Below are 25,653 nucleotides of genomic sequence, written 5' to 3' on the forward strand. Positions count from 1 at the left end.
GTTTAACCCATACCTTAACTCAAATTAATATACCTACCCTTTAACCCTTACCTTAACTTAAATTAATATACCTACCCTTTAACCCTTACCTTAACTTAAATGAATATACCTACCCTTTAACCCTACCTTAAATTAATATCCTACCATTTAACCCTTACCTTAATTAAATATATACCTACCCTTTAACCCTTACCTTAAATTAAATTAATATACCTACCCTTTAACCCTTACCTTAACTTAAATTAATAAACCTACCCTTTAACCCTTACCTTAATTTAAATTAATATACCTACCCTTTAACCCTTACCTTAAATTAATATACCTACCCTTTAACCCTTACCTTAACTTAAATGAATATACCTACCACTTAACCCTTACCTTAACTTAAATTAATATACCTACCCTTTAACCCTTACCTTAAATTAATATACCTACCGTTTAACCTTACCTTAACTTAAATTAATATACCTACCCTTTAACCCTTACCTTAACTTAAATTAATATACCTACCCTTTAACCCTTACCTTAAATTAATATACCTACCGTTTAACCCTTACCTTAACTTAAATTAATATACCTACCCTTTAACCCTTACCTTAAATGAATATACCTACCGTTTAACCCTTACCTTAACTTAAATTAATATACCTACCCTTTAACCCTTACCTTACCCATTCGAAATGAGTGCCTAAACATAACACTTAACTTAGAAACTTGACGTTTGGAGAAATGGAACGATACAGCCGCAGGAGCAACAAAAACACTTCAAAATGTGACGTTTGGAGAACGTGGATGAGCCTCTAATTCTCCAATCATGACTGTGAGCGCTTGCTGGTATGACAGTCAAAAAAAAAATCAGCTGTAAAAAAAAGAAGCTATTTTATATGAGCTGATGATGGTACCAGATTTTTTTTCAAATCAGGTCAAATCAGGTCAAATCAGGTCATAAGGTAAGGGTATTATTATCTGACCATGCTGGTCATTTATGAACATTTGAACATCTTGGCCATGTTCTGTTATAATCTCCACCCGGCACAGCCAGAAAAGGACTGGCCACCCCTCATAGCCTGGTTCCTCTCTAAAGTTTCTTCCTAAGTTTTGGCCTTTCTAGGTAGCCACCGTGCTTCTACGCCTGCATTGCTTGCTGTTTGGGGTTTTAGGCTGGGTTTCTGTACAGCACTTTGAGATATCAGCTGATGTAAGAAGGGCTTTATAAATACATTTGATTTGATTTGATTTTGAAAATTTGATTTGATTTTTAAATAAAATACTAATGGAAAAACACCTGGAATAGGCTGGCACAACATCACTATTGTGTTGATTAATTGATTGATTGATTAATTGATTGATTGATTGATTGATTGCAGTGAATCATTTTGGATTAAAAAGGCCTAGGTAGTCTAGCCACCTGAAGTGTGAAAATATCAACCACATTGGATCGTGCTCACATTTTCTCAGAACACAAATAAATGCGGTCTATTTTTGATTAGGTTATGAGTAAATAGCTTAGCCTATAGAAACATGACGTTAAACAGCCCATTGCGATGAATTCACTTAATAGACACTTTTTTTCCCCCAATAGCAATTAGCTTTTACTACATGTAGTGATTTGTATGCTTTTGATAATAATTAAGCCTGGGTTTGTCGTAATGTCGTAAGGTAGACTTACTGTACTGTTATGTTCGTATGACAGGGTTAATCACTTTGTAAGGCTAGTGACACTTGATGAAGACATGGCTGTTAGCAACTCTGTGCTTTTGTCTTGAAGCTAAAATGTAACGTGTAGCCTACAGACAACAAAACAAACCCTTTGTTTGTCTACACATCCATACTCGTGAATTGTTGTATTTTCGTTGTTGAATAGTTTGTGCTTACTGGCTAGTGGCTACTGTGATATTTACGGTTCATTTGAGCAGCGGACCAAGTGTGTCGCGTTGCCAGCCACAACCAAAAGTATGGCAAGGATGTCATGTCATTTGAAAATCAGATTTTTTTGCCAGTAATTGGTCTTTTGACCAATCAGATCAGATCCTTTGCATATAATTGGCCAAAGGATCAGAATTCGGCTGCCTGTGTAAACGCTGCCTAATGGTCATACCTTCTTTTGCTGTGTTCTCTGTTTCCTGTGTCAACACTGCCTAATAGCCATACCTTGGGGCGTTAGGTAGCCTAGTGGTAAGAGTGTTGGACTAGTAATGGAAAGGATGCAAGATTGAATCCCCCGAGCTGACAAGGTAAAAATCTGTCGTTCTGCCCCTGAACAAGGCAGTTAACCCACTGTTCCTAGGCCGTCATTGAAAATAAGAATTTGTTCTTAACTGATTTGGCAAGTTAAATAAAGGGGGGGGGGGGGGGGGAGTTGTCATACCTTCTTTTGCTGTGTACTCTGTTTCTATGATCCTGGCCAGGCCAAAGTCTGCTATCTTGCAATGGAGCGTCTCATTGACCAGAATGTTGGCGGCTCGCAGGTCTCTGTGGATATAGTTCTTCTTCTCAATGTAGGCCATGCCTTCAGCTATCTAGTACACGAGAGAGAGGGACGAGAGAGAGATGAGAGAGAGAGAGAGAGAGACGAGAGAGAGAGACGAGAGAGAGAGAGAGAGACCAGAGAGACCAGAGAGAGAGACCAGAGAGAGAGGAGAGAGAGAGACGAGCGAGAGAGAGAGAGACGAGAGAGAGAGAGACGAGAGAGAGAGACGAGAGAGAGAGAGATGAGAGAGAGAGAGAGAGAGAGACGAGAGAGCGATGAGAAAGAGAGACGAGAGAGAGACGAGAGAGAGAGAGAGAGAGAGACAGAGAGAGAGAGAGAGAGAGAGACAGAGAGAGAGAGAGAGAGAGACGAGAGAGAGAGAGACGAGAGACGAGAGAGAGAGAGACAGAGAGAGAGAGAGAGAGAGAGAGAGAGAGAGAGAGAGAGAGAGAGAGAGAGAGACGAGAGACAGATCATTTAGACATTTCTAGACAGTCATTTTTATTAAAGAGTTTTCTGAGTTCTATTTTAGATCAGATAGAATCATTCTGGACCCAAACGATTGATAAAAACACGAAGCCTCATGTAGGCCTGTTACTGTACACACATGCATCACCGGATGTCAGACCATTTCAATACTCTTACATATTTTGTTCCTATGCAGTCAACAACGCTTCTTCACTCTATTCTAGTCAGACCTCGGTGCATCTCAAAGGATACCTTCTACCTTATATAGTTCATACATTTTGACCAGGGGCCAGGGTCAAAAGTAGTGCACCACATTGTAAAAAGGATGCCATTGGGAACGCATCTGCCTGACACAGTAAAGTGGGTTAGACAGGATATGTCCTCTCAAAGGAAGTGACACGTGTGGTCTCAGAGGGGCGCATGCCATGGTGGCTGGAAAATGTAAAAAAAAAAAAAAAAAAAACGACCTCACTTGACTTCCTGTCCGGATGTTAATGATAGAACAGGGCGGGGCTGGAAAACCCAGCAGTACACAATCAGCCCTTCTTAGCCTGCCACAGAAACCACATAAACCACCTCATTTTACACACTAGCTAGCTAGAACTGACACTTTCCACGTGTTTGTGCAGAAAAAAAAAAAAACTGCTTTTTAAAACGGATGTATGACAAGACTATAAATAGTTGACTTCTCTGAAATGTTTGTTTTGTTTCCTCAACTGGTGTTTGATTCAGTAGCTGCCTCATCAAATGGCACCCTATTATCCTACCTAGTCCACTACACATAGGGTTTTGGTCAAAAGCAGTGTACACTATATCGAAATAGGATGCCATTTTAGGACACACATTGACTAGTGCATACCGTAGTGTTGATAGGAAGATATTCAGAGAGAGTCTAGCGTTTCGCAAACTCATTTTTCATCTTTTTTTAAATCAAGACATGGTTTTGGAACAATGTCCCCCCACACATTGACTCTGTACCGGTACCCCCCTGTATATAGCTATTGTTATTTTACTGACGGTCTTTAATTACTTGTTACTTTTATTTCTTATTCTTATCTGTATTATTTTTAAACTGCATTGTTGGTTCAGGGCTCTTAAGTAAGCATTTCACTGTAAGGTCTACACCTGTTGTATTCGGCGCGTGTGACTAATACAATTTTATTTGATTTAAAGATCAAATATAGGGGTATAACATTTGGCATAGGATACTGGTCAAATATTTAAAATATTTTTTATTTTTAATCCCAGCCCCCGTCCCCGCAGGAGGCCTTTTGCCTTTTGGCAGGCCGCCATTGTAAATAAGAATTTGTTCTTAACTGACTTGTCTAGTTAAATAAAGGTAAAATAAAAATAAATAAATAAAATAAAAATGCCAAACGTAATACAGAGTCATACACAATCTACCGGATCATGTTTCTACTTCCTGTTGGGTAGTTTTTACATTTTTTTGTACATTTGACTCCGACAATTAAGTTGTTTAGAGGAATGACTTGTATGATGTCCCACCTGGGCTGACATGTCTATCAGTTTGGTGAGCTTCAACTTCTTGCCCTCGTCTGTTTTTAGGAAGTCCAACAGACTTCCTGTAGATAAGGAAAGAAGACGCGCGAAGCCGTTAGAACTGCAGCACGTTACTTCACGGTACAGAAACATCTAGGTACTTACCAGCATGCAGAAACCCTAACCCATTGTTACCACAAACTGTACATTTCTAGAGAAATACCAGGTAAATACCAGGCAAATAACAGGTAAATACCAAGTAAATAACAGCTAAATAACAGGTAAATAACAGGTAAATACCAGGTAAATACCAGGTAAATAGCAGGTAAATAACAGGTAAATAACAGGTAAATACCAGGTAAATAACAGGTAAATAACAGGTAAATAACATGTAAATAACAGGTAAATAACAGGTAAATAACAGGTAAATACCAGTTGAAAGACCAGGTAAATACCAGGTAAATACCAGGCAAATACCAGGTAAATAACAGCTAAATAACAGGTAAATAACAGGTAAATACCAGGTAAATACCAGGTAAATAACAGGTAATTAACAGGTAAATACCAGTTGAAAGACCAGGTAAATAGCAGGTAAATAACAGGTAAATAACAGGTAAATAGCAGGTAAATAACAGGTAAATACCAGGTAAATAACAGGTAAATACCAGGTAAATAACAGGTAATTAACAGGTAAATACCAGGTAAATAACAGCTAAATAACAGCTAAATAACAGGTAAATACCAGGTAAATAACAGGTAAATAACAGGTAAATACCAGTTGAAAGGCCAGGTAAATAGCAGGTAAATAACAGGTAAATACCAGGTAAATAACAGGTAAATAACAGGTAAATACCAGTTGAAAGACCAGGTAAATAGCAGGTAAATAACAAGTAAATAACAGGTAAATAACAGGTAAATAACAGGTAAATAGCAGGTAAATAACAGGTAAATACCAGTTGAAAGACCAGGTAAATAGCAGCTAAATAACAGGTAAATACCAGGTAAATAACAGGTAAATACCAGGTAAATAACAGGTAAATACCAGGTAAATAGCAGCTAAATAACAGGTAAATACCAGGTAAATACCAGGTAAATAACAGGTAAATAACAGGTAAATACCAGGTAAATAACAGGTAAAGACCAGGTAAATAACAGGTAAATAACAGGTAAATACCAGTTGAAAGACCATAAAAGAAAGTGTAATCCATTTTCTTAATAATATTTCCTGCAATGACTAAAGCACATAGCAGTGTCCTTCCCATTGAAATCTTATAATTTACTAGAGTGGCTGATGTCACGGACCTGCATAGCTCTAGAATGAGCTGATAATGGCAGCCATCTTGGTCAGGAATAAATTGCAATAGGTCATTATCAATAAAACGTCACAATAAGCTGCGTTCCGTTTGTCTTCTGGGGTGCAAGGAGACATCCAGCTCCACTAAAAACCTTGACAACTGTTTTCAAGGGGATTGCAAATAAATGTTACCTTTATTTAGTTGTAATATCATCACCTCTTGAAGAGCATAGTCAGAACTACAAATTTCTGATTATTCCATGCGAAACAATTGCACACATTTAGCTCTATGGTCAGAGTTATACAGCATGTAACTGATCAATTAATCATGTACAGTGGGGCAAACAAGTATTTAGTCAGCCACCAATTGTGCAAGTTCTCCCACTTAAAAAGATGAGAGAGGCCTGTAATTTTCATCGTCGGTACACTTCAACTATGACAGACAAAATGAGAAAAAAAAAATCCAGAAAATCACATTGTAGGATTTTTAATGAATTAATTTGCAAATGATGGTGGAAAATAAGTATTTGGTCAATAACAAAAGTTTATCTCAATACTTTGTTATATACCTTTTGTTGGCAATGACAGAGGTCAAACGTTTTCTGTAAGTCTTTACAAGGTTTTCACACACTGTTGCTGGTATTTTGGCCCATTCCTCCATGCAGATCTCCTCTAGAGCAGTGATGTTTTGGGGCTGTTACTGGGCAACACGGGCTTTCAACTCCCTCCAAAGATTTTCTATGGGGTTGAGATCTGGAGACTGGCTAGGCCACTCCAGGACCTTGAAATGCTTCTTACGAAGCCACTCCTTCGTTGCCCGGGCGGTGTGTTTGGGATCATTGTCATGCTGAAAGACCCAGCCACGTTTCATCTTCAATGCCCTTGCTGATGGAAGGAGGTTTTCACTCAAAATCTCACGATACATGGCCCCATTCATTCTTTCCTTTACACGGATCAGTCGTCCTGGTCCCTTTGTAGAAAAACAGCCCCAAAGCATGATGTTTCCACCCCCATGCTTCACAGTAGGTATGGTGTTGTTTGGATGCAACTCAGCATTCTTTGTCCTCCAAACACGACGAGTTGAGTTTTTACCAAAAAGTTATATTTTGGTTTCATCTGACCATATGACATTCTCCCAATCTTCTTCTGGATCATCCAAATGCTCTCTAGCAAACTTCAGACGGGCCTGGACATGTACTGGCTTAAGCAGGGGGACACGTCTGGCACTGCAGGATTTGAGTCCCTGGCGGCATAGTGTGTTACTGATGGTAGGCTTTGTTACTTTGGTCCCAGCTCTCTGCAGGTCATTCACTAGGTCCCCCCGTGTGGTTCTAGGATTGTTGCTCACCGTTCTTGTGATCATTTTGACCCCACGGGGTGAGATCTTGCATGGAGCCCCTGATCGTGGGAGATTATCAGTGGTTTTGAATGTCTTCCATTTCCTAATAATTGCTCCCACAGTTGATTTCTTCAAACCAAGCTGCTTACCTATTGCAGATTCAGTCTTCCCAGCCTGGTGCAGGTCTACAATTTTGTTTCTGGTGTCCTTTGACAGCTCTTTGGTCTTGGCCATAGTGGAGTTTGGAGTGTGACTGTTTGAGGTTGTGGACAGGTGTCTTTTATACTGATAACAAGTTCAAACAGGTGCCATTAATACAGGTAACGAGTGGAGGACAGAGGATCCTCTTAAAGAAGAAGTTACAGGTCTGTGAGAGCCAGAAATCTTGCTTGTTTGTAGGTGACCAAATACTTATTTTCCACCATAATTTGCAAATAAATTCATTAAAAATCCTACAATGTGATTTTCTGGATTTTTTTTTCTCATTTTGTCTGTCATAGTTGAAGTGTACCTATGATGAAAATTACAGGCCTCTCTCATCTTTTTAAGTGGGAGAACTTGCACAATTGGTGGCTGACTAAATACTTTTTTGCCCCACTGTAATTTCAGATACGTGAGTGTAGCCTCTCTCTCTCTCTCACCATGCTCACACACACAGACTATCTCTCTCTCACCATGATAACATAGCCTATCTCTCTCTCTCTCTCTCTCTCTCTCTCTCTCTCTCTCTCTCTCTCTCTCTCTCTCTCTCTCTCTCTCTCTCGCTCTCTCTCTCTCTCTCTCTCTCTCACCATGCTCACACACACAGACTATCTCTCTCTCTCTCACCATTGATCATGAACTCTGTGACGATGTAGATGGGTTCCATGGTGACGACGGCGTGGAGGCGTACCAGTCTGTCGTGTTGCAGCTGCTTCATCAGGTTAGCCTCCTGGAGGAAGGCCTCAGGCTCCATGGTCCCTTCCTTCAGGGTCTTCACCGCCACCTTCTGATTGCCCTTATAGTAACCTGGCCATAGGGGACGATTCGAGAAGAACCCATAAGTCATAAGAGTTATGTAACGGACTGATGACAGTTTGGAGAAAAGTGGGAAGAATATTAATGCAAAGATAAACATAAACACACACACACACACACACACACACACACACACACACACACACACACACACACACACACACACACACACACACATACACACACACACACACACATATTGCTTCAGCATATCTCGTACTCATCCAGACTTCTCCAAACTGTCCTGCTCCCAACTTCCTGACCATTTTCAGCGAGTCTCTGGGGATCTCCCACTCGTCCTGGGCCCACGGCTGAATGGGGGCCTTCGGCTTGCAGGGGGCGTTCAGACGCTGACACAACCCATCACACGTACCTATGACATAACAACAGACCCCAGAGAGAATTACAGCCTGTCAGCCATCCCTGTGACACAGCAACAGATCCCCAGAGAGAATTACAGCCTGTCAGCCATCCCCGTTGCTCAGCAACCGACCTCAGAGAGAATTAGAGCCTGTCAGCCATCCCTGTGACACAGCATCAGACCCCAAAGAGAATTACAGCCTGTCAGCCATCACCGTTGCTCAGCAACAGACCTCAGAGAGAATTACAGCCTGTCAGCCATCCCTGTTGCTCGGCAATAGACCTCAAAGAGAATTACAGCCTGTCAGCCATCCATGTTGCTCGGCAACAGACGCCAGAGAGAAACACATTCCCTATTTATAATTTTTATTGTTATTGATTGCGGTAGAGCACCCAGCCAAAAGGCATCTGAAGACGTATAACAAAGGTGATTTGGTGAACCATGCTCGCTAGTTTAGTAACCTTTCCAGAGGTGTGAAGATTCGAAATAACAAACAAAAAACCTCTTCACTTTACATGACATTTAGGACTGGATTCAATCGGATCAAGTGTTAACCGGCGATGGCAGACACCCGCATAGCGGATGTTTGTCGGAGGTGGAACTGTGTTGGAGCAGACACAATAAGTGAACAGCTGCTCTCGAGATCAATGTCTTGAAGCCACACCCGCCCCACTCATGTTAGAAGTTCAATATGAGAAAGTGTAGATTATGTCGAAATAATTTCGCACAAATGTAAAAATCATTCAACAAAAGAATTAGGATTTATATCATCCTAATGGAGGTGTAGATTACATCTATCATCCTAATGGAGGAGTAGATTACATCTATCATCCTAATGGAGGAGTAGATTACATCTGTCATCTTAATGGAGGAGTAGATTACATCTATCATCCTAATGGAGGAGTAGATTACATCTATCATCCTAATGGAGGTGTAGATTACATCTATCATCCTAATGGAGGAGTAGATTACATCTATCATCCTAATGGAGGAGTAGATTACATCTATCATCTATCATCCTAATGGAGGTGTAGATTACATCTATCATCCTAATGGAGGAGTAGATTACATCTATCATCCTAATGGAGGAGTAGATTACATCTGTCATCTATCATCCTAATGGAGGTGTAGATTACATCTATTATCCTAATGGAGGAGTAGATTACACCTATCATCCTAATGGAGGAGTAGATTACACCTATCATCCTAATGGAGGTGTAGATTACATCTATCATCCTAATGGAGGTGTAGATTACATCTGTCATCCTAATGGAGGAGTAGATTACATATATCATCCTAATGGAGGAGTAGATTACATCTATCATCCTAATGGAGGAGTAGATTACATATGTCATCCTAATGGAGGAGTAGATTACATCTATCATCTATCATCCTAATGGAGGAGTAGACTACATCTATCATCCTAATGGAGGAGTAGATTACATCTATCATCTATCATCCTAATGGAGGAGTAGATTACATCTATCATCTATCATCCTAATGGAGGTGTAGATTACATCTATCATCCTAATGGAGGAGTAGATTACATCTGTCATCCTAATGGAGGAGTAGATTACATCTATCATCCTAATGGAGGAGTAGATTACATCTATCATCCTAATGGAGGAGTAGATTACATCTATCATCCTAATGGAGGTGTAGATTACATCTATCATCCTAATGGAGGAGTAGATTACATCTGTCATCTATCATCCTAATGGAGGAGTAGATTACATCTATCATCCTAATGGAGGAGTAGATTACATCTGTCATCTATCATCCTAATGGAGGAGTAGATTACATCTATCATCCTAATGGAGGAGTAGATTACATCTATCATCCTAATGGAGGTGTAGATTACATCTATCATCCTAATGGAGGAGTAGATTACATCTATCATCCTAATGGAGGAGTAGATTACATCTATCATCTATCATCCTAATGGAGGTGTAGATTACATCTATCATCCTAATGGTGGAGTAGATTACATCTGTCATCCTAATGGAGGTGTAGATTACATCTATCATCCTAATGGAGGAGTAGATTACATCTATCATCCTAATGGAGGAGTAGATTACATCTATCATCTATCATCCTAATGGAGGAGTAGATTACATCTATCATCCTAATGGAGGAGTAGATTACATCTATCATCTATCATCCTAATGGAGGAGTAGATTACATCTATCATCCTAATGGAGTTGTAGATTACATCTATCATCCTAATGGAGGAGTAGATTACATCTGTCATCCTAATGGAGGAGTAGATTACATCTATCATCCTAATGGAGGAGTAGATTACATCTATCATCTATCATCCTAATGGAGGAGTAGATTACATCTGTCATCCTAATGGAGGAGTAGATTACATCTATCATCCTAATGGAGGTGTAGATTACATCTATCATCTATCATCCTAATGGAGGAGTAGATTACATCTATCATCCTAATGGAGGTGTAGATTACATCTATCATCCTAATGGAGGAGTAGATTACATCTATCATCCTAATGGAGGAGTAGATTACATCTATCATCCTAATGGAGGTGTAGATTACATCTATCATCCTAATGGAGGTGTAGATTACATCTATCATCCTAATGGAGGAGTAGATTACATCTATCATCTATCATCCTAATGGAGGTGTAGATTACATCTATCATCCTAATGGAGGAGTAGATTACATCTATCATCCTAATGGAGGAGTAGATTACATCTATCATCCTAATGGAGGAGTAGATTACATCTATCATCCTAATGGAGGTGTAGATTACATCTATCATCCTAATGGAGGTGTAGATTACATCTATCATCCTAATGGAGGAGTAGATTACATCTATCATCTATCATCCTAATGGAGGTGTAGATTACATCTATCATCCTAATGGAGGAGTAGATTACATCTATCATCCTAATGGAGGAGTAGATTACATCTATCATCCTAATGGAGGAGTAGACTACATCTATCATCCTAATGGAGGAGTAGATTACATCTATCATCCTAATGGAGGTGTAGATTACATCTATCATCCTAATGGAGGTACAGATTACATCTATCATCCTAATGGAGTTGCAGATTACATCTGTCATCCTAATGGAGGTGTAGATTACATCTATCATCTATCATCCTAATGGAGGAGTAGATTACATCTATCATCCTAATGGAGGAGTAGATTACATCTGTCATCCTAATGGAGGAGTAGATTACATCTATCATCTATCATCCTAATGGAGGAGTAGATTACATCTATCATCCTAATGGAGGTGTAGATTACATCTATCATCCTAATGGAGGAGTAGATTACATCTATCAACCTAATGGAGGAGTAGATTACATCTATCATCTATCATCCTAATGGAGGTGTAGATTACATCTATCATCCTAATGGTGGAGTAGATTACATCTGTCATCCTAATGGAGGTGTAGATTACATCTATCATCCTAATGGAGGAGTAGATTACATCTATCATCCTAATGGAGGAGTAGATTACATCTATCATCTATCATCCTAATGGAGGTGTAGATTACATCTATCATCCTAATGGAGGAGTAGATTACATCTATCATCCTAATGGAGGAGTAGATTACATCTGTCATCCTAATGGAGGAGTAGATTACATCTATCATCCTAATGGAGGTGTAGATTACATCTATCATCTATCATCCTAATGGAGGAGTAGATTACATCTATCATCCTAATGGAGGTGTAGATTACATCTATCATCCTAATGGAGGAGTAGATTACATCTATCATCCTAATGGAGGAGTAGATTACATCTATCATCCTAATGGAGGAGTAGATTACATCTATCATCCTAATGGAGGTGTAGATTACATCTATCATCCTAATGGAGGTGTAGATTACATCTATCATCCTAATGGAGGAGTAGATTACATCTATCATCTATCATCCTAATGGAGGTGTAGATTACATCTATCATCCTAATGGAGGAGTAGATTACATCTATCATCCTAATGGAGGTGTAGATTACATCTATCATCTATCATCCTAATGGAGGTGTAGATTACATCTGTCATCCTAATGGAGGAGTAGATTACATCTATCATCCTAATGGAGGAGTAGATTACATCTATCATCCTAATGGAGGAGTAGATTACATCTATCATCCTAATGGAGGAGTAGATTACATCTATCATCCTAATGGAGGTGTAGATTACATCTATCATCCTAATGGAGGAGTAGATTACATCTATCATCCTAATGGAGGTGTAGATTACATCTATCATCCTAATGGAGGAGTAGATTACATCTATCATCCTAATGGAGGAGTAGATTACATCTATCATCCTAATGGAGGAGTAGACTACATCTATCATCCTAATGGAGGAGTAGATTACATCTATCATCCTAATGGAGGTGTAGATTACATCTATCATCCTAATGGAGGTACAGATTACATCTATCATCCTAATGGAGGTACAGATTACATCTGTCATCCTAATGGAGGTGTAGATTACATCTATCATCTATCATCCTAATGGAGGAGTAGATTACATCTATCATCCTAATGGAGGAGTAGATTACATCTATCATCCTAATGGAGGAGTAGATTACATCTATCATCTATCATCCTAATGGAGGAGTAGATTACATCTATCATCCTAATGGAGGTGTAGATTACATCTATCATCCTAATGGAGGAGTAGATTACATCTATCATCCTAATGGAGGTGTAGATTACATCTGTCATCCTAATGGAGGTGTAGATTACATCTATCATCTATCATCCTAATGGAGGTGTAGATTACATCTATCATCCTAATGGAGGTGTAGATTACATCTATCATCTATCATCCTAATGGAGGTGTAGATTACATCTATCATCCTAATGGAGGAGTAGATTACATCTATCATCCTAATGGAGGTGTAGATTACATCTATCATCCTAATGGAGGAGTAGATTACATCTATCATCCTAATGGAGGAGTAGATTACATCTATCATCCTAAAGGAGGAGTAGATTACATCTATCATCTATCATCCTAATGGAGGAGTAGATTACATCTATCATCCTAATGGAGGAGTAGATTACATCTATCATCCTAATGGAGGAGTAGATTACATCTATCATCCTAATGGAGGAGTAGATTACATCTGTCATCCTAATGGAGGAGTAGATTACATCTATCATCCTAATGGAGGTGTAGATTACATCTATCATCCTAATGGAGGTGTAGATTACATCTATCATCCTAATGGAGGAGTAGATTACATCTATCATCTATCATCCTAATGGAGGAGTAGATTACATATATCATCCTAATGGAGGAGTAGATTACATCTATCATCCTAATGGAGGAGTAGATTACATCTATCATCTATCATCCTAATGGAGGAGTAGATTACATCTATCATCCTAATGGAGGTGTAGATTACATCTATCATCCTAATGGAGGAGTAGATTACATCTATCATCCTAATGGAGGAGTAGATTACATCTATCATCTATCATCCTAATGGAGGAGTAGATTACATCTATCATCCTAATGGAGGAGTAGAATACATCTATCATCCTAATGGAGGAGTAGATTACATCTATCATCCTAATGGAGGAGTAGATTACATCTATCATCTATCATCCTAATGGAGGTATAGATTACATCTATCATCTATCATCCTAATGGAGGAGTAGATTACATCTATCATCCTAATGGAGGTGTAGATTACATCTATCATCTATCATCCTAATGGAGGAGTAGACTACATCTATTATCTATCATCCTAATGGAGGAGTAGACTACATCTATCATCCTAATGGAGGAGTAGATTACATCTATCATCCTAATGGAGGAGTAGATTACATCTATCATCCTAATGGAGGAGTAGATTACATCTATCATCCTAATGGAGGAGTAGACTACATCTATCATCCTAATGGAGGAGTAGATTACATCTATCATCCTAATGGAGGAGTAGATTACATCTCACATTCCAGTGTTCCAATTTGTAAACAAGGCTGCATGTTTACAAGGTCCCAAACAGAACATTTCAGCAGATCCTTTTAACCATATGCTATGAGGCTTTTTAACATAAACACTTAGATGTTTATATTCATTGATGATGTGCTGATTTTAGTGTCTGTGTTGTGTTTTTAATGCCGTATTTATTGGTAATGTATGTATTGGCTGGTGCATTCAAATTTCCCCTCTGGGGGATTAATAAAATATTATTTTATGGCGACTCCGCTTTAAATACAGTGCATTCGGAATGTATTCAGACCCCTTGACTTTTTCCATATTTTGTTACGTTACAGCCTTATTCTAAAATTGATTATTTTTTTTTACATGCACTCATCAATCTACACACAATACAGCATAATGACAAAGCAAAAGCAGATTTTTATACATTTTTGCAAATGTATTACCAATAACAAAAACTGAAATATAATATTTAAGTAAGTATTCAGACCCTTTACTCAGTACTTTGTTGAAGCACCTTTGGCAGCGATTACAGCCTCGAGTCTTCTTGGGTATGACGCTACAAACTTGGCACTCCTGTATTTGGGGAGTTTCTCCCATTCTTCTCTGCAGATCCTCTCAAGCTCTGTCAGGTTGGATGGGGAGTGTTGCTGCACAGCTATTTTCAGGTCTCTGCAGAGATGTTAGATCGGTTTCAAGTCAACTTGTTCCTGAAGCCATTCCTGCGTTGTCTTGGCTGTGTGCTAAGGGTCGTTGTCCTGTTGGAAGGTGAACCTTAACCACAGTCTGAGGTTCTGAGCACCCTGGAGCAGGTTTTCATTAAGGAGTTCTCATTACTCTGCTCTGTTCATCTTTCCTCGATCCTGACTAGTCTCCCAGTCCCTGCCGCTGAAAAAACAGCCCCACAGCATGATGCTGACAACACCATGCTTCACCGTAGGGATGGTGCCTGGTTTCCTACGGAGGTGACGCTTGGCATTCAGGCCAAAGACTTCAATCTTGGTTTCATCAGACTAGAGAATCTTGTTTCTCATGGTCTAAGAGTCCTTTAGGTGCCTTTTGACAAACTCCAAGTGGGCCGTCATGTGCCTTTTACTGAAGAGTGGCTTCCGTCTGGCCACTCTACCATAAAGGCCTGATTGGTGGAGTGCTGCGGAGATAGTTGTCCTTCTGGAAGGTTCTCCCATCTCCACATAGGATCTCTGGAACTCTGTCAGAGTGACCATAGGGTTCTTGGTCACCTCCCTGACCAAGACCCTTCTCCCCCGATTGTTCATTTTGGCCGGGTGGCCAGCTCTAGGAAGAGTCTTGGTGGCCAAACTTCTTCCATTTAAGGTTGATTGAGGCCACTGTGTTCTTGTGGACCTTCAACGCTGCAGACAGTTATTGGTCCCCTTCCCCAGATCTGTGCCTCGACACAATCCTGTTTCAGAGCTTTATGGACAATTCCTTCGACCTCATGGCTTGGTTTTTGCTCTGACATGCACTGTCAACTGTGGGACCTTATATAGACAGGTGTGTGCCTTTCCAAATCATGTTCAATCAATTGAATTTACCACAGGGGGACTCCAATCAAGTTGTAGAAACATCTCAAGGATGATCAATGGAAACAGGAGGCACCGGAGCTCAATGTCAAGTCTCGTAGCAAAGGGTCTGAATACTTAAGTATATAAGGTATTTCCATTTCTGATCCCTTTTTCATGATATCCAAATGGTAGTTACAGTCTCATTGCTGCAAGGAGAGGGTGAAGGTCGAAAGCCATACGTCCTCTGAAACACAACTCTGCCAAGCCACACTGCTTCTTGACATACTACCCGCTTATTAACCCAGGAAGACAGTCGCACCAATGCATGCCGTTTCATGGGTATCCCGGTCGCAGCCAGCTGCAACACAGCCCGGGATCGAACCTAGGTCTGTAGTGATGCCTCTAGCATTGCGATGCAGTTCCTTAAACCGCTGCGCCACTTAGGATTCCCCGTATTTTGATTTTAATAAATGTGCTAACATTTCAGTGAACCTGTTTTTGCTTTGTCATTATGGAGTATTGTGTACAGATTGATGAGGATAAAAAAATGTATTTAATCCATTTTAGAATAAGGCTGTAACGTAACAATATGTGGAAAAGGTCAAGGGGTCTGAATACTTTCTGAATACACTGTATCTAGCTTAAATACCTCATACCTCTCCACATTGACTCGGTACTGGTACTCCCTGTATATAGCGCCATTCCTGTGTATTTTATTCCTCTTATGCTACAAATACAAATGTTCCACATCGTTGGGAAGGGCTCGTAACCGAGCAATTCATTGTAAAGTCTACAACCGTTATATTCGGCTCAGGGGACAAATAAAATGTGATTTGATGAGAGAAAACCTATCTGACTTAGGAATGTGTCTGGAAGGGGGGGGGGGGGGGGCTGGTCTACTTATTTGGTTATTCGGCCACCACAGTAGAGGAAAGAGCGCTGCTCACCTCGACAGGAAATGAAGCAGTGCACAACATGAGGCAGAGAACCTCCTTAAGCTTCTAATCAAGACTTTACTTCACTAAATCTAAAGAGTTGACGTACTTCCTGCTAGCTGATAGTAAGATCCTCATCCTCTCATACGGGTAAACGTATAGATGTAGGTTGGCCTCTTCGGTCTATTTGACGTGTAAGGAAGTCAAGTTGTTAAGTTTTGCTGAAGCCGTGAAAAGGTCAGAGATTGTTCAGTGATAGCACGTTGCGCAATCACACGTGAACCACGACGACCACGCCAACGTAGCGGGCTTAAATCTACACTCGGGTTAAAAAAACATCGGTGTAGTTAACTGGTTTACTTTGAAATGCCACACGATGATTGGATTCCTGTCTACGGCTTTTACTCCTTGACCTTAAGAGGTCATATGAACTTTAACCTCAAACTTCCTTATGTTTCTTTTTCTACAAGGTTTTCTACAAGGTATTCTTTACCCCAGGACACTTTATTTCCAGGGAAATAAAGAAAAAATATTTTTTGTTTATCTATGGGGATTTTTGTATGTCTAGGTAATGTAGGTTTATGGTGGCCTGAATTGGTTCCCAATCAGAGGCAGCTGTTTCTCGTTGTCTCTGATTGGGGATCCTATTTAGGTGGCCATTTTCCATTTAGGTTTTGTGGGTAGTTGTCTATGAGTAGTTGCATGTCAGCACTGAGTTATTTTACAGCTTCACGTTCGTTTTTGTTTCAGTGTTCTTCCGTTATCATTAAAAGAAGAATGTATTCACATCAGGCCTTGGTCTCCTCCTCACTACGACGAACGTGACAACGGTCATTTTAACTCACGTGTGTAGTACTTGACCAGCTCCTGCAGGGAAGAGAAGGAGGTGGACGGAGAGATGTAGAACCCTCCGTTATCCAGGGAGCGGATCTTGTAGTGTTTCACCACATCCCCATGCTCCAGCCCTGCGTCTCTGATGGACAGGGAGAAAGCACCTTTGGGCGACATGTCAATGATACATACAGTGTTAGTGTGTGTTTAGATATTACTGCACGGTCGGGAACTAGAAGCACAAGCATTTTCGCTACACTTGCATTAACCTCTGCTAACCATGTGTATGTGACAAATAAAATTTGATTTGATTAGCTTACAGCTTTATGAGGATTTTTTTCAGTCCTTGATATCGGTTTGTATCAGTTTGTTTACTGAATATGTCAGTTCTGTTAATGTCAATTATATGGTTATACGTACAAGATGGATGATTTGACCATTCCAAGTCTTTCAGTATTATATTGTATATATTTTTGGAGCTATTTTGAATTTAAAAAAATATATATATGTTGTGTTGTTCAGAAAATGGCGACGTTGTACTTTAAAAGGCAGAGAGGATGATTCTGACCTTTGGTGGTCTCACTCTCTCGAACTAGAAAAGACCCAGCTTTATTCCCCGGAGCCAGGAGAATACGCTCTGTCTCTCTACGACTCAGGTCCTTGAAAAACCATCTACAATACATGGAAGAACAGGGAAGTGACGGAAAATAATGTGTTACATACTTAGCATACGGATACAGGAAGCATACGGATACAGGAAGTATACTGATACAGGAAGCATACTGATACAGGAAGGATACTGATACAGGAAGCATACTAATACAGGAAGCATACAGATACAGGAAGCATACCAATACAGGAAGCATACGGATACAGGAAGGATATTGATACAGGAAGCATACTGATACAGGAAGGATACTGATACAGGAAGCATACTAATACAGGAAGCATACGGATACAGGAAGGATATTGATACAGGAAGAATATTGATACAGGAGGCATACTGATACAGGAAGCATACGGATACAGGAAGCATACTGATACAGGAAGCATACTGATACAGGAAGGATACTGATACAGGAAGCATACTAATACAGGAAGCATACGGATACAGGAAGGGTATGGATACAGGAAGGATATGGATACAGGAAGCATACTGATACAGGAAGCATACTAATACAGGAAGCATACGGATACAGGAAGGGTATGGATACAGGAAGCATACTGATACAGGAAGGATATGGATACAGGAAGCATACTGATACAGGAGGCATACTGATACAGGAAACATACTGATACAGGAAGCATACTGATACAGGAAGCATACGGATACAGGAAGGGTATGGATACAGGAAGCATACTGATACAGGAGGCATACTGATACAGGAAGCATACGGATACAGGAAGGATATTGATACAGGAAGAATATTGATACAGGAGGCATACTGATACTGGAAGCATACTAATACAGGAAGCATACGGATACAGGAAGGGTATGGATACAGGAAGCATACTGATACAGGAAGGATACTGATACAGGAAGCATACTGATACTGGAAGCATACTGATACAGGAAGCATACTGATACAGGAAGGATATGGATACAGGAAGCATACTGATACAGGAAGCATACGGATACAGGAAGCATACTGATGCAGGAAAGGAAAGTGGTTTTAATTTCCTGTCAACACAACTCAGTTCATTTATAATGATCTATGGTGAAGTATGTATTGTAAACGTACGATAACCCATGCTCGAAGTGTTCAATTATCAAAAAGAAAATGGCTGACTTATGTCAGAGCAGATTCACTTACTTTTCTATTTCTAGGGTGTCTACTCTGGCCACGTACGTACATGGAATGCACCCTTCCTCTCCCGTCACCAGTGACTTAGCAAGCCACCAGTCCCCATTCCTTCACAGAACAACAACAGAGCATGTTTTGTCTACTTCGTTACACGTCAAAATGAGCTACGTAACGGTGCCTCCAAAGGGTACTGCTATCCTGTATTATTACACCGAGGATATGTTATCAGACTATTGTCTGAGAACCCAAAATTAGCATGACATCTCCCTATAAATTATAATGAGTGACCGTTTGTTCTAAATCAGAACTGTACTGTACTCACTCCTCGAGGATCTGAAGCCTCTCTCCCTTTTTGAACGGCAGGTCATTATCCGTGGTTGGTTTGAAGTCGTGCAGAGCAATGACAACGTCTTCGTCTGGAAGGGACAGGAATATATGTAAAGGTTTCTAGTTCGGTATCAAGAAATAAGGGTTTCGTATCAACAAAACTCTGACAATAGTCGTCATTGTAAAAGGGTTTGCAAAATGATGTTCTGAAACAGGTTGACAAATGATGTTCTGAAACAGGTTGACAAATGATGTTCTGAAACAGGTTGACAAATGATGTTCTGAAACAGGTTGACAAATGATGTTCTGAAACAGGTTGACAAATGATGTTCTGAAACAGGTTGACAAATGATGTTCTGAAACAGGTTGACAAATGATGTTCTGAAACAGGTTGACAAATGATGTTGTGAAACAAGTTGACAAATTGTAACTTACCATTACCGGAAGCCTGGTCCGTATTGTGTGCCTGAGTGAAGAAAATATATTTGTGAGAATGATAAGATGTCATATTATCATTATTCATAAATACACCATATAAATCAAGAAATTTAGTAACCGTATTAATCCCTGATTCACATCTATGATGTCATACATGGGGAAAAAATGGGTCAAAAGGTCAAATAACCGTCCTGTTTTGAGAAAGGGTGGAATGAATGGTCCACTTTCGTTACTCTATTGTCCAATCAAATCAAATGTCACATGCGCTGAATACGGTGAAATGCTGACTTACAAGCCCTTAAACCAACACGGTGAAATGCTTACTGACAAGCCCTTAAACCAACACGGTGAAATGCTGACTTACAAGCCCTTAAACCAACACGGTGAAATGCTTACTGACAAGCCCTTAAACCAACACGGTGAAATGCTGACTGACAAGCCCTTAAACCAACACGGTGAAATGCTGACTTACAAGCCCTTAAACCAACACGGTGAAATGCTGACTGACAAGCCCTTAAACCAACACGGTGAAATGCTGACTTACAAGCCCTTAAACCAACACGGTGAAATGCTGACTGACAAGCCCTTAAACCAACACGGTGAAATGCTGACTGACAAGCCCTTAAACCAACACGGTGAAATGCTGACTTACAAGCCCTTAAACCAACACGGTGAAATGCTGACGACAAGCCCTTAAACCAACACGGTGAAATGCTGACTTACAAGCCCTTAAACCAACACGGTGAAATGCTGACTTACAAGCCCTTAAACCAACACGGTGAAATGCTGACTGACAAGCCCTTAAACCAACAATGCAGTTTAAAGAAAATAGAGTTAAGAAAATACTTACTAAATAAACTAAAACAAAATAAAATAACAATATTGAGGCTATATACAGGGTGTTACGGTACAGAGTCAATGTGGAGACTATATACAGGGTGTTACGGTACAGAGTCAATGTGGAGGCTATATACAAGGGGTATCGGTAACAATTCAATGTGCGGGGAAAACATTAGTGGAGGTAATTTGTACATGTACGGTAGGTAGAGGTAAAGTGACTATGCATGGATAATAAACAGCGAATAGCAGCAGTGTTAAAACAAGGCCCTTAACCAACAATGCAGTTTTAAGAAAATACCCCTCAAAAAGTAAGAGATAAGAATAACAAATAATTAAAGAGCAGCAGTAAATAACAATAGCGAGGCTTTATACAGGGGGTACAGAGTCAGTGTGGAGGCTATATACAGGGGGTACAGAGTCAATGTGGAGGCTATATACAGGGTGTTACGGTACAGAGTCAATGTGGAGACTATATACAGGGTGTTACGGTACAGAGTCAGTGTGGAGGCTATATACAGGGGGTACAGAGTCAATGTGGAGGCTATATACAGGGTGTTACGGTACAGAGTCAATGTGGAGACTATATACAGGGTGTTACGGTACAGAGACAAAGTGGAGGCTATATACAGGGTGTTACGGTACAGAGTCAATGTGGAGACTATATACAGGGTGTTACGGTACAGAGTCAATGTGGAGGCTATATACAGGGTGTTACGGTACAGAGTCAATGTGGAGGCTATATACAGGGTGTTACGGTACAGAGTCAATGTGGAGGCTATATACAGGGTGTTACGGTACAGAGACAATGTGGAGGCTATATACAGGGGGTACCGGTACAGAGTCAATGTGGAGGCTATATACAGGGTGTTACGGTACAGAGACAATGTGGAGGCTATATACAGGGGGTACCGGTACAGAGTCAATGTGGAGGCTATATACAGGGTGTTACGGTACAGAGACAATGTGGAGGCTATATACAGGGGGTACCGGTACAGAGTCAATGTGGAGGCTATATACAGGGGATACCGGTACAGAGTCAATGTGGAGGCTATATACAGGGGGTACCGGTACAGAGTCAATGTGGAGGCTATATACAGGGGTACAGAGTCAATGTCTGGGGGCACCGGTACAGAGGTAATTGAGATAATATGTACATGTAGGTAGAGTTATTAAAGTGACTATGCATAGATATTAACAACACAGAGTAGCAGCAGCGTAGAAGAGGGGAGAGAGGGGTGACAATGCAAATAGTCTGAGTAGCCATTTGATTAGATGTTCAGGAGTCTTATGGCTTGGTGGTAGATGCTGTTTAGAATCCTCTTGGCCCTAGACTTGGTGCTCCGGTACCGCTTTCCGTGCGGTAGTAGAGAGAACAATCTATGACTAGGGTGGCTCGTGTCTTTTACAATTTTTAGGGCCTTCCTCTGACACCGCCTGGTATAGAGGTCATGGATGACAGGAAGCTTGGCCCCGGTGATGTACTGGGCCGTACGCACTACCCTCTTTCTAGGATAATGGTATTGATGTGAGCCATGACCAGCCTTTCCAAGCATTTCATGGCTACAGATGTGATTGCTATGGGTCGGTAGTCATTTAGGCAGGTTACCTTAGTGTTCTTGGGCACAGGGACTATGGTGGTCTGCTTGAAACATGTTGGTATTACAGACTGGGTCAGGGAGAGGTTGAAAATGTCAGTGAAGACACTTGCCAGTTGGTCAGTGCATGCTCGGAGTACACGTCCTGGTAATCCGTCTGGCCCTGCGACCTTGTGATTGTTGACCTGATTAAAGGTCTTACTCATATCGGCTGTGGAGAGCGTGATCACACAGTCATCCGGAACCGCTGATGCTCTCATGCATGTTTCAGTGTTATTTGCCTCGAAGCGAGCATAAAAGTATTTTAGCTGGTCTGGTAGGCTCGTGTCTCTGGGCAGCTCTCGGTTGTGCTTCCCTTTGTAGTCTGTAATAGTTTGCAAGCCCTGCCACATCCGACGAGCATCAGAGCGGGTGTAGTACGATTTGATCTTAGTCCTGTATTGATGCTTTGCCTGTTTGATGGTTCGTCGGAGGGCATAGCGAGATTTCTTATAAGCTTCCGGGTTAGGAGCCATTTGGACCTAGATTTGGCGCTCCGGTACTGCTTGCCGTGCGGTAGCAGTTAGAACAGTCTATAACTTGGGTGACTGGAGTCTTTGACAATTTTTGGGGGGTTTCCTCTGACACCGCTTAGTGTATAGGTCCTGGATGGCAGGAAGCTTGGCCCCAGTGATGTTCTGGGCCGTACGCACTACCCTCTGTGGGGCCTTGCGGTCGGATGCCGAGCATTCGCCATACCAGGCAGTGATGCAACCGTTCAGAATGTTCTTGATGGTGCAGCTGTAGAAGTTTTTGAGGATCTGGGGACCCATGTCATCTTTCATACATACAGTACAGTGTGGATGGAGGAGTTGGGTGTATATAGGTACTCACAGTGTGGTTGGAGGAGTTGGGTGTATATAGGTACTCACAGTGTGGATGGAGGAGTTGGGTGTATATAGGTACTCACAGTGTGGTTGGAGGAGTTGGGTGTATATAGGTACTCACAGTGTGGTTGGAGGAGTTGGGTGTATATAGGTATTCACAGTGTGGTTGGAGGTGTTGGGTGTATATAGTTATTCACAGTGTGGTTGGAGGTGTTGGGTGTATATAGGTATTCACAGTGTGGTTGGAGGAGTTGGGTGTATATAGGTACTCACAGTGTGGATGGAGGAGTTGGGTGTATATAGGTACTCACAGTGTGGTTGGAGGAGTTGGGTGTATATAGCTACTCACAGTGTGGTTGGAGGAGTTGGGTGTAATATGTACTCACAGTGTGGTTGGAGGTGTTGGGTGTATATAGGTATTCACAGTGTGGTTGGAGGAGTTGGGTGTATATAGGTACTCACAGTGTTGTTGGAGGTGTTGGGTGTATATAGGTACTCACAGTGTTGTTGGAGGTGTTGGGTGTATATAGGTACTCACAGTGTTGTTGGAGGTGTTGGGTGTATATAGGTATTCACAGTGTGGTTGGAGGTGTTGGGTGTATATAGGTACTCAGAGTGTGGTTGGAGGAGTTGGGTGTAATATGTACTCACAGTGTGGTTGGAGGAGTTGGGTGTATATAGGTACTCACAGTGTGGTTGGAGGAGTTGGGTGTATATAGGTACTCACAGTGTGGTTGGAGGTGTTGGGTGTATATAGGTACTCACAGTGTGGTTGGAGGAGTTGGGTGTATATAGATACTCACAGTGTGGTTGGAGGTGTTGGGTGTATATAGATACTCACAATGTGGTTGGAGGTGTTGGGTGTATATAGGTATTCACAGTGTGGTTGGAGGTGTTGGGTGTATATAGGTACTCACAGTGTGGTTGGAGGAGTTGGGTGTGTATAGGTACTCACAGTGTGGTTGGAGGAGTTGGGTGTATATAGGTATTCACAGTGTGGTTGGGGGTGTTGGGTGTATATAGGTACTCACAGTGTGGTTGGAGGAGTTGGGTGTATATAGGTACTCACAGTGTGGTTGGAGGTGTTGGGTGTATATAGGTACTCACAGTGTGGTTGGAGGTGTTGGGTGTAATATGTACTCAGAGTGTGGTTGGAGGAGTTGGGTGTATATAGGTACTCACAGTGTGGTTGGAGGAGTTGGGTGTATATAGGTACTCACAGTGTGGTTGGAGGAGTTGGGTGTATATAGGTACTCAGAGTGTGGTTGGAGGAGTTGGGTGTATATAGGTACTCACAGTGTGGTTGGAGGAGTTGGGTGTATATAGGTACTCACAGTGTGGTTGGAGGAGTTGGGTGTATATAGGTACTCACAGTGTGGTTGGAGGAGTTGGTGGTTTGAGAGCCTTTCCCTGGATGGTGGATGTCATCTTTCTGACGTTTCTGGCCACTGCAGCTGGAACCCATCCTTTTATAATGGTCTGATCCACATCAGTGTCTCTAGGGTCATGCCCTGGGCTGAAAATTAACCCATCAATTAATCGATCAAGCGATCAATCAATTAATCGATCAATCAATAAAATCAATTCATGTAACTTTCCCCAGAGGAGTGATATTTGATTTGTGAAAAGTGGAAACATGATTAAAGAAAACCCACATAGGTCCATACGAAAGAGTGTATCTATTACCCTCTGTGATTCAGTAAACTGAAATATTACATTCACACTCAGTCTGTTTGTGAATAGAAGACAGAACGCTAACATGCTGTATCAGAACAGTTAGCTGGCTGATCTTTAGGAACTGTTTACCGCCTGTAGCATTCTGCATACACCCTATGCCAAAGGAAGCTATAGAGGATCTGAGATGTAGGCTGTCGCCTGAGGTGGTACCCTATTCCCCGGTGCACTACTGTCAGTATGGGTCCTGGCCAAAAGTAGCGCACTATATAGGGAATAGGGGTGCCATTTGAGACAGGACTCGGTTTCCCGAGTCATTCGACGGGTTCTTTAAAATGCATTATTACAACAGTACAATGTTAATACCCACTGTTTCAAATAACACTAGTCGTGTAGAGAATGAAAATATCTGTCCGATCCAGGTTAA

The 25,653-nt window shown here is 41.0% G+C and overlaps 1 protein-coding gene across 1 annotated transcript in view; it reads right to left on the reverse strand.

Moving 5' to 3' along the window:
* blk (BLK proto-oncogene, Src family tyrosine kinase) overlaps positions 1-25,653 on the reverse strand; it is a 60,110-nt gene that overhangs the window by 33,660 nt on the left and 797 nt on the right. The window contains exons 2-11 of the mRNA XM_038962708.1: positions 24,925-25,068; positions 20,249-20,279; positions 19,809-19,902; positions 19,496-19,594; positions 18,250-18,353; positions 17,696-17,845; positions 8,309-8,461; positions 7,900-8,079; positions 4,445-4,521; positions 2,369-2,519 (exon numbers count right to left, since the gene is read on the reverse strand). Of these exons, the coding sequence (XP_038818636.1) occupies positions 2,369-2,519; positions 4,445-4,521; positions 7,900-8,079; positions 8,309-8,461; positions 17,696-17,845; positions 18,250-18,353; positions 19,496-19,594; positions 19,809-19,902; positions 20,249-20,279; positions 24,925-25,017 (1,132 nt within the window). The 5' untranslated portion in view covers positions 25,018-25,068. The remainder of the gene's footprint in view (positions 1-2,368; positions 2,520-4,444; positions 4,522-7,899; positions 8,080-8,308; positions 8,462-17,695; positions 17,846-18,249; positions 18,354-19,495; positions 19,595-19,808; positions 19,903-20,248; positions 20,280-24,924; positions 25,069-25,653) is intronic.

Source organism: Salvelinus namaycush, chromosome 24, assembly GCF_016432855.1.
Source record: "Salvelinus namaycush isolate Seneca chromosome 24, SaNama_1.0, whole genome shotgun sequence".
In the NCBI taxonomy this organism is placed as follows: domain Eukaryota; kingdom Metazoa; phylum Chordata; class Actinopteri; order Salmoniformes; family Salmonidae; genus Salvelinus; species Salvelinus namaycush.